The sequence below is a fragment of the Rhagoletis zephyria genome, unplaced genomic scaffold (assembly GCF_001687245.7).
Source record: "Rhagoletis zephyria isolate East Lansing unplaced genomic scaffold, Rhagoletis_zephyria_1.1 Rzeph_scaffold_03387, whole genome shotgun sequence".
NCBI lineage: Eukaryota > Metazoa > Arthropoda > Insecta > Diptera > Tephritidae > Rhagoletis > Rhagoletis zephyria.
In genome coordinates, this window is record NW_016160470.1 from 54,485 (window position 1) to 64,196 (window position 9,712).

General features: G+C 35.8%; 1 protein-coding gene across 1 annotated transcript in view; it reads left to right on the top strand.

Moving 5' to 3' along the window:
- The window catches only part of LOC108368921 (non-lysosomal glucosylceramidase-like), a 17,208-nt gene extending 12,054 nt beyond the window's left edge, over positions 1 to 5,154 (top strand). Inside the window, exon 2 of the mRNA XM_017623889.1 lies at positions 4,478 to 5,154. Within this exon, the coding sequence (XP_017479378.1) occupies positions 4,478 to 4,751 (274 nt within the window). The 3' untranslated portion in view covers positions 4,752 to 5,154. The remainder of the gene's footprint in view (positions 1 to 4,477) is intronic.
- Positions 5,155 to 9,712: the final 4,558 nt, after the last annotated feature.

Consider the following 9,712-nt stretch of genomic DNA (forward strand, 5'->3'; position numbering starts at 1 on the left):
TGACGTGCCTTGGCGAGGGCTCTTCCGCAAGCAGCTGTCTGCTGGGATGGCCGGTTCTACGTACCGGAATGACTCGGGTTTTACCCGACCATGGGCTGTTGTTTCGGTGATCTAACCCCGTTTAGGTCGGCGAAATCCATCAAACGTTGAAAATCTGGGTCGTTCCCGCTGCTTGTTTTGTCTATATATGGTATGGTTTCAAGTTAGCAGCACACCTTGTCCAAAAGCTTGGGCTCGAAGAGGTTCTCTTTTATTGGAATAGAATTAAAAGTGGTGCTCAACATCATTACCCATAGCCGTATTAGCGTAGCGTATAGCCTCACAATTGGCAGCTTCTCTATGACGCATAGGCAGGCAGTATGTGTGAATCTGCTAGGTTTGAAGACAAGCTATTAAAGACCCAGGCCTAAGAAATTTCGCCCTACTAACCCTACTATGCTAGCTTTGAAGAGATCTGTCGATATTCCATGTACTTGTCCGTTTTTCAATCGCATCTAGCTGCCCTCAACTCGTCTTGGTCGGATCGGGACGGCAGCTTCTGATTTCACATTTTACAATAAACTTTTATGGTTTTGTATCCTGCACGTATTAATTCAATGAAGTGAGTACTGTATGCCGATTGCAATTTTTTTTTTTATAAAATCTATACAAACATAACACGAAAAGATAAAAAGTTTGCTATCTACTCCTCTACTATTTGTAAGATATCGACGACATATTTAACTATTATCGATTCGAATATCAAAGTCTTACATTTATAACTACAACTGGCATACTCGGTTCATATACATACATACATATGTAAGCTGTACAAAAAATACTATGTACTTTTTGAAGATGCTATTTGGTTTTTTGTGTCAAATTTCCACCACTAAAACTGAAGTTTTAAGGGCCCTTATTGGCACCAAAAATTAGCCACGCCCGTTTACTCTAAAATACTTGACACAATCTTGAGCTGGTAATTACAAAAACGCCACAGGGCCGTTTTTACAGTGACGAGACTCCTATTCGGCAGTTAACTACAGGTTTTTAATACAAAAAGTGAAAATTAACTGCCGAATTTGAGCTAAACCCTCACCGCCAAAATGGCACACAGAAACTTAAATAAACATAATTCATATTCACAAAAAAATGACGCAGTCCCAGGGTGTAGAAAGTGAGTTAATTAAGTAAGCATAGCATGCAATTAGGCGCAAAAGCCCACTCAAGCTGTTGGTCATTCACATTTATGCTGACCCCTGCTTTTAAGCACAATAAAAGCTGGCTAGTATTTATTTGATATGCCATAAATGTTGGAGGAAAAGGAAACCATAATAACATGTCCTGCAGACAACGTATGTCCTTTTATACGAGTACACTTTAAAAACCAAGCCAAGGATCAATTATTGTACACAGTAGATACAATATATATGTACACAAACATACATACAGTGTATTATATGTATGTACATCTATTAGCACCGGCATCCTGCTGTGTTGATATATTTCTGCCGGCACATCGGCACCTAAAACCAGCACTAAATTTGCTATAAAGTCGTTACACTCATCTCACCGCCCACATCCTTTCATCGTATCTGTCGTTGAATTAAGCGAAAAACACTTGTGACAAGTGGTTTTTAATGTCACTTCACTCGTCGCAGCCCCCTCATCAAATGCTCTGCATTCACTTTGCAGCGTCGGTGGCGACTCGTACAGACTTGAAATATTTTGCTGACATTTGCAGCTTTGTCATCGTTGACGTGGGTTCTGCTCTTTACTTTCTCATTTACATACTTATTTACTTACCGCCATTTACTTTTGTCTGGTCGTGTTAGCTGAGCACGACCTGTGTAAACAAAGTAGAAGCTATGTTTAATTTTTTATAGGCGAGAAATTGACTTTTTGAGTAATGTTCTGAGATAATTTTAAATTTGTTCTTATTTTGATATGCTTAATTTATTAGTTGTTGCGGAAGCCAATTGGAAACCAATCTGATTTGTGTAATTGAGATTTTTTTAGACTTGCTTATTGTCTAAAGGTCATATGTTTAAAAGAGTTTCTGCGCTAAATTTTGGCGTACATTGTGATTTTTTCGCTTGTATGTAGAAGCCTTGCCTTTTTTGTCTAAAGCTGAAATAGCGTCAGCGAATTTAACCGAGACCAAAAAATATCGGCAGTCCTTTTTTTGAAGTAGGATGACCTATCTTATGATTTTAATACAAAGTGTATTCGGGGGATAACTGCTATACGAGTTTTGGCTCGTCCAGGCTATGAAGTGATTGAGATCACGTCACCAAAATCATCATTCCCCACCTGTCCCAGTTTTTACGTTTCCCTTTACACTCCATCACATTTCATTTACAAAAATAAATTACTTATACGCAATGGTGTTCGGTAGTAGATTTTTAATGCTATTTCTTACGCAGCAGTCATCATGCGCATGTGAAAATAAAATGCCTTTATAATTACATACATATGTGTCGAATTAAAAGCATTTGAAAACAGCTGCAAAGCGCAATTTTGTACATGTGGACTTAAACATAGCGTTTTTCTTTAACACATGAACTTGAGCTTTTCTATGGGTTCAGCCAACTGCATAAATAAGCAATAGGGGTATTCTCTGAGTCTTGAAAAGCCCTTGCAGGGTGCACGGATTGCACGGTTTGCAAAGCTGTCCCATACGAAAACCGGTTTTAACTGTGCAATCCGTGCAATCTGTGCACCATGCATGGGCTTTGCAAGACTCAGAGAATACCCCTAATGTGTTACACAAATTATGTCAGACATTCGTGTGTACATACGTACATATGTAATTTACAAATTTAAAGTGAAATCTTCCTTGTGCATACTTCGCTAGCAACTCCTGTTAATGACCGTTAAGGGGCAACATACAAGTGAATGTCATTGCGCTTAACGACATTCGCATATAAAATCTTGAAAAGTGGACAAGCATATACAGTGACGAGCAAAACTGTAACATGGTGCAAAACTTTTTATTTCAGCCAACGCTATATTTCCAAGTTCTAAAGACTTTCATCCTTTTGTTGTATATTCTTGGTGGTACATCCCTGCTCCCTCTCTCATAACGATTTGAAGTCAATACATCAACAATAAAAAAAATCAGCAGACAAAAATGTAAATTGAGGCAGATGTTACAGTATGAAAGTCGTTAGAACTTGGAAAGATAGCGATGGCTGAAGTAAAAAGTGTTACACCACGTTACAGTTTTGCCCGTCACTGTACATATGTACATACATACGTACATACACGGTATGTAACAGTGACCTTGAAAAACAGCCTTGGTTATAAAAACATGTAAATAAGAATGTGTAGGAAAGAACTGTAAATAATAAAAAGTTATTTAATGCTTTTTTGAGAGCTTACTTGTTTCTGCATTGTTGCTACTACTCCCTTAGCAACATTGGCGTTGCTTTGTCCTCCTATGCCTTTAACTTTACTTCAACTACATTTTCATCGTGACATCATCCTCAATAGGTTTATAATAGTTCTCTTTCGCACTTTCTTCGTGCCTCTATTATCCTTTTCGTTTACATACATGACATAGTTGCATGAATAGGCAATCGTATTTAGTGATGAATGAGCCTCGACTATGTACATATGTATTGTATTTATTACAAAGCGAAAGTTGCTTTGGAGTTTCGAGGAAAAAAGGACAATTATCGCTTCTCACAATTTTCTAAGTACTTGACCGAACTTCTTGTATGAGGTTGTCATCTGGAGACCTACTGTTTCGGCTGCCTCTGGATATTCATGGAGTATATACACTGGTTTAAGATTAATCTGGAGTTTGACTTACCGTTTCAGGGTTTCGCTACTTCTGCTACTCAATTTTATTCTAATATATTAGTTTGAGATTTTGCTTCTTTGTAATATTTACTTGGCTCTTCAAGTTTTCAAGAAAAATATTCAGTGGTTCCGCTGGCCTTGAGGTTGTCACCTGGAGACCTACAGTTGAGGCTGCCTCCGGATATTTCTGGAGTATTTTCCGTTTAATGTTTTTGCTAATGCTGCTGCTCAATTTTATACTTGGCTCTTCAAGTTTTCGAGAAAAATATTGAGTGGTTCTGCTGGTTTGGTCTTGGCATATGAGTCGACAGAAACGCTCCAGCTCTGAAAGTATATAATGCGGGTCGCGATGCTTGTAGCAAAAGAGAAACCCCTCCTCTGCAATGAAAAAAAAAACAGAGGAGAAAGCCTAGGCTTCACTTGGCATTTCTAATTTACGTCAGTTGGCGAGAATCATGGTTTGTGCTTCTGCCAATCAAGAAGATGAATATTTACTTTGGAATTATTTTATAACAATTTTTACTTTTTCGGTTAAATTATGTATTATTAACTCTTATCTTAGTTCTAAATATTCCACTTCTGAATTATTGCATAATTTAATTGAAATCGTATTATGTGTATGTGACAGCTCAGATTATATACAAAAAGAATTTTACTCCATTTTTTCATTCTCTTTCTCTCTGGTTCCTAGGTATTCCGTTTACTATTGGAAGGTGTCGCGTGAGAATCGTCGCTGCTATATGGACTATTACTATATGGAGAATGGCAAACAAATGTATGGTGTCCCTTTGGGTGGTATTGGCGGCGGTACCATCGGCCGTGGATTTGCCGGTGAATTTTGTCGGTTTCAAATGCGTCCTGGCATGTACGAGTACAACGTGGTGCAGGCGAATCAATTTATTGTGACAATCAAAGATGCCAAGGGTTGTACGATATTTCAAAGTTTACTTTCGAGAAGTAGGTAAGTCAAACCACAACAAGATTATGTTTTCAGCTAACTAAAACGCATTGAGTCTAACTAAGTCGCCTGAGCCCAATAATCCTCTAACCACGTAACCATTATTACACCTAACATGCTTTGTCTATATACTTTATGTGAATAATGATTTTGCTAAACATGCATATGTGTCTTCGTTAGACTATTTGTATACATATTGGAACTAATTTTTTGTTTTTGTTGTCTCATATGTTGGATGACACATATTTTTCACACTTAATTTTATACATATTCATGTTATTCACGGTGCTAGTTATCCCTTTCAACATGTTATCACTATTATTAATCCACATTTTCTGTAGGGATTTGTCACTGTTAGCGCCATTAGGTATATATGTACGTACATTAGGGTGCATCACCAAAAAAAAAGAGTTGCGGGTTTTCCACCGAAATTATAAATTTCAATATATTTAAATAGTACCGCCAAAATATTTCGGAAAAATATTAAGATTTACGCAAGCTAGACCGATTTCAAACTATCTCTAAATATCGCATTATTTTTATTCCATTGATAAAGCTTAAACTTTTCTGTCATATGAGGTGATTTTTTTCGAAAAAATATTTTTTAAAACTAATTTTATTTGCGAAACACAAGATTTTTGCAGGTACAGTACCCTTAATCGCGACTTTCGATAAACGCAAAACCTCAATTTTCGCAAATAACATTTTTAGCATTGCAATAAATAAATCCGACACTACGTATGTATTAGAATGAATGCCAAATATAAACTTTTATATGTAAACACATATTTTAAAATAGGTGCAGCTCTTGTAAATCCTAATATTTTTGCGAAATATTCGTCTTAGAGAAGTCTTAAAATATAATGCATTTTATAATTCCGCTGGGAAAACAGTATAAATTTTTTTTTTTTTTATGGAGAGTGATGCACCCTGATATATATGTGTTTGTGAAGTACTTATTTCTTAAATTTGATTTTCTCGTGTCTGGACATTATCGTCACGTTGCATGTTTAAGGAAATACCTTGCCCTTGACAGTTCCAATTTTCTACCCGATTTTATTCGGAATTTTCTTTTTCACGTGCGTGCTTCTTTTTCATTAATTACTCAATAATCATGACTTATTGTGCTCAGCTGGAAACCTGAATTTATTTTTAGTATTTGTTGATCGATTCAATTTGATTTATTAAAAATGTAAATGAAAGTGTTGGTAGCGTGTACGCAAGCCAGAAATGCATATGCATTCAAATCTTGCACATGTATTTAAATATATAATTGTTAATAAAAAACTACATTAGAAGAAATAGTAATACAGTAATACACATAAACTTAAAACATTTGAATCGATTGAAATACGAAAAAAGGGAGAAACAAGTAATTAAAAAAAAAAATGAGATAAGCTTTTATTAGTCGGTTCATTTGCAGAAGCAATTTTCGTATAAATTGTTTTAATAATAGAGACTTACATACATACATATGTTGGTAGGTATGTACATATGTTAGGGCGGGTCAATTTGTATGGGAGATTTTTTCGACTATGCGGATAATGCACAGGAGGACTCTACGTGCAATTTTAAGGAAATTTGCGAAGAAGATATAATGGGTCTGAAATCCAATTTGGATTTTGCCAAATTGCGATAATAGGTTTCTTAGCATTTTGCTGTAGTGTCGTAATGAAGTGCCTAAATATTGTATAAAAACATGCTATAAGGGGTTTTTTCGCATAAGGAATCCATTCATGCACTTATCTTTTTCTTAAAACTTCCACTAGAGGGCGCAACAGTGAAAATTTTCACATTTTCTTCGAAACCTATTTTAGCAATTTGGCAAACTCCAAATTGATTTTAGGCCCATGGTTTCTTCGGAAAGTTTGCTTAGAATTGTACATAAAATCCTCCTTGCTATACGCGCATAGTCAAAAAAATTACCCGCCCTAATGTATAATGCATACAGATGAGACGCTCTAAATAAGTTTGCTAAGAAAAATGGTTTTATTGTTTTTAAAAATATTCTCCAGCATGATTTACACACTTTTGCAAGCGCCACAGGGAAGTCGGTACCTGAAAATGTGGTTTTTGAAGCGTCAACAGTTTCTACTTACATTGAAAATGTTTCTTCTGCCATTGAAAATCGTTCTTCGTACAGAATCGATAATAAATCATTAGGTGCATAGTCAGGACTACACGGCGAATGATCCAGCAAATCAATATTTTGAATGCTTAAAAAATCATTTATTTGGTGAGATGTTGAAGAGCTCCCATTGTCATGCTGAAAGGCCATTTATCGTATATTTCGTTGTATTCCCTGGTTTTGGACCACTCAGAGTTAAGTGTGCGACGTTCCCCAAACGGCACTTTAGCCACATGATCCGTTCTTGCGAAGGAACAAGCGACAATTTGTTTCGAAGGGTTTCTTGTGCAAACAGCTTTTGTTGGCTTTTACTTATTTTGAAAGACTCATNTAACGGCACTTTAGCCACATGATCCGTTCTTGCGAAGGAACAAGCGACAATTTGTTTCGAAGGGCTTCTTGTGCAAACAGCTTTTGTTGGCTTTTACTTATTTTGAAAGACTCATACAGATTATGTTTATTTCGTTCGCGAATTTGTGCAGTTTGTCTGCACCAATCGAGGTGAGCCTTTTTTTAGCAACGCGCATCTGACTACGTAGGTTTTTGAAGACCAAATTGTCGTGCAATATTGTATACATATATGGTGAAGCACTAATGCATATGGCTGCCTCAATCTCAATATATGTATGTATGTATGTATGCATGCATGTCACTCGGCGATCTTCCATTATCATCTTGCGCACAACGTCGATTTTTTTTTTGACGTAGAATACGTCTTACCTTAAGGTATGGGGGCTATGTTCAAATGTTGTAGTTGTAATTTTTAGAGCTTCACAAAAACGCTTATTGCACGAGAACTAATAAAGCGATTTCAAAGAAAAGTGTGGCGTTTCAAAGATAAAATTCCAAACCTGTCGACAGATTCATNTCGATATTCATATGCGAGCGAAATACGATAACACCTTTTTCACCTTTCTGAAAGCTACCATTCATGGTAACCAGGGTTGGTTTTGGCCCTATTTCAAACATTTTAGATAATATGCACAGTAGGACTTAATGAAATAATTGAATCGTATTTGGTAGAAATCGATAAAGCGGAGATGAACTTATGTAGTCACATAAGTGGGCAGTGCCCATTTTTTAAGTTTGTTATCCTCGAATTTCTTGCTAAATAAGGACTTATTCCGTATATCGATTTTGAGTAAATTTGCTTTGATTTACTGATTCATAGCAGTTTTAGAACTCTGTATATAAACTACCGTTATATGGGAGGTAGATGTGGTTATAGTTTGAATTACAATACCATCCGTCCTTAGCTCAAAAGAAATACACGTACCAAGTTTCATTAAGATATCTTAATTTTTCCTCGAGTTATCCTGTGCATAAACGGAGGGACGGACGGACATGGCTTAATCGATTTCCTTTTTCATTATGAGAATTTTGGTATATATATTTCTATAACTATCTCTATTTCGCGGGTATAAAAATTACAAATTTTACGATGCAAACGTCAGCTCGACTAAAATGAGGCTAATGGCAAAGAAGGGAGTCATTTTATTATTTAGTGCCCCTCGTAATATTGATTATACAGAAAAATTACTTTTGGAAAAATTTTAGTTTCAAAGTTGTCTTAGCTTCTTAGCAAATAAGCCCAGTTATTGCTCCGAACTCTATTGAATGGCATTATTTTCTTCATAGATTCGCACTGTGTGAACAAATACAAGCATACCCAACTTATGTAATACAAAGTTTGTGTTGCAAGAAATCTGCAAAGTCCTAACTAAATAGTCACGACAAGCCAAATCCAATTTAACCGTCTATGCATATGTACATAAGAAGTCGTATATAAATGTGTACGCAGAAATGTAAATTCCTCAACTCACACCCAACTTGTTTGGCGAATTAGCACTCTGGAACATATTGACTAACGAAAGTTTACACTTTTGCTTATGTAAATGTGACCCGCAGTTGTGGAAAGGATTTCATGTATTCAATATTTCATGTTATTCATTATAACTTAGTACAAGTAAAATTTTTAGTACTTATTTGTCAATAAATTTAAAGAGAAGACTTTCAAAACTGCAGCATTTGGACTGGTATCGGAAATATCTCAGTTTGGCAACTATGGTATTCTACGTTTTTATTCTTTTGGTTTCGATCAATNAAAACTGCAGCATTTGGACTGGTATCGGAAATATCTCAGTTTGGCAACTATGGTATTCTACGTTTTTATTCTTTTGGTTTCGATCAATCTTTGAAAATTACGATTCTATCTAATCTATATTTCGATCGTAGTTACTTTTTTGTAAGTTGCAAATTCGTTGATGGAGAACGATTCTATTTTGTGAAAAGGTGTATGTAGGTGCGTAAAGTGACTGTTTTAAAGATCAACCAGGATTTTGTGAAGCAATTTTTGTTTCTTGGCTAAAATACAATTAAAAATGTCGAAAATTAGCAGAAAACCCAAATCAATGCAATTATTGAATGGAATCCATTCCTTTTATTCGCTTATTATTTTTTCATTTATTTTTATTATTTTATCATGCATTTTAGTATAAAAGCTTCGGCTCCTCGGCAAACCTGAAATTTAGGAACTCGTTTGCGCATAAAATTTGCCCAATCTGCACCAACTCCGTGTTGGTAACTGCATTTCACACAAATTTCAAAAGCAGCCACTACTCGGTTAATCGGTGATATCGATGTTAGCTTATTTGATCGAGTTTCTTCCGCAAAAGTATCCAAGGCACTCTTTAAGCGTCCTTATTAGGCCGAAAGTTTCTATTTGTCCAAAAATAAGAAGTCAATAATTTCTTTTTAGTTGTTTGTGTTTCCGACAGGGTAGGAGTATGATGTATTCTGAAACGATTTTCCGTCATCCCTTGTCAAATTGGGTTTCGAGA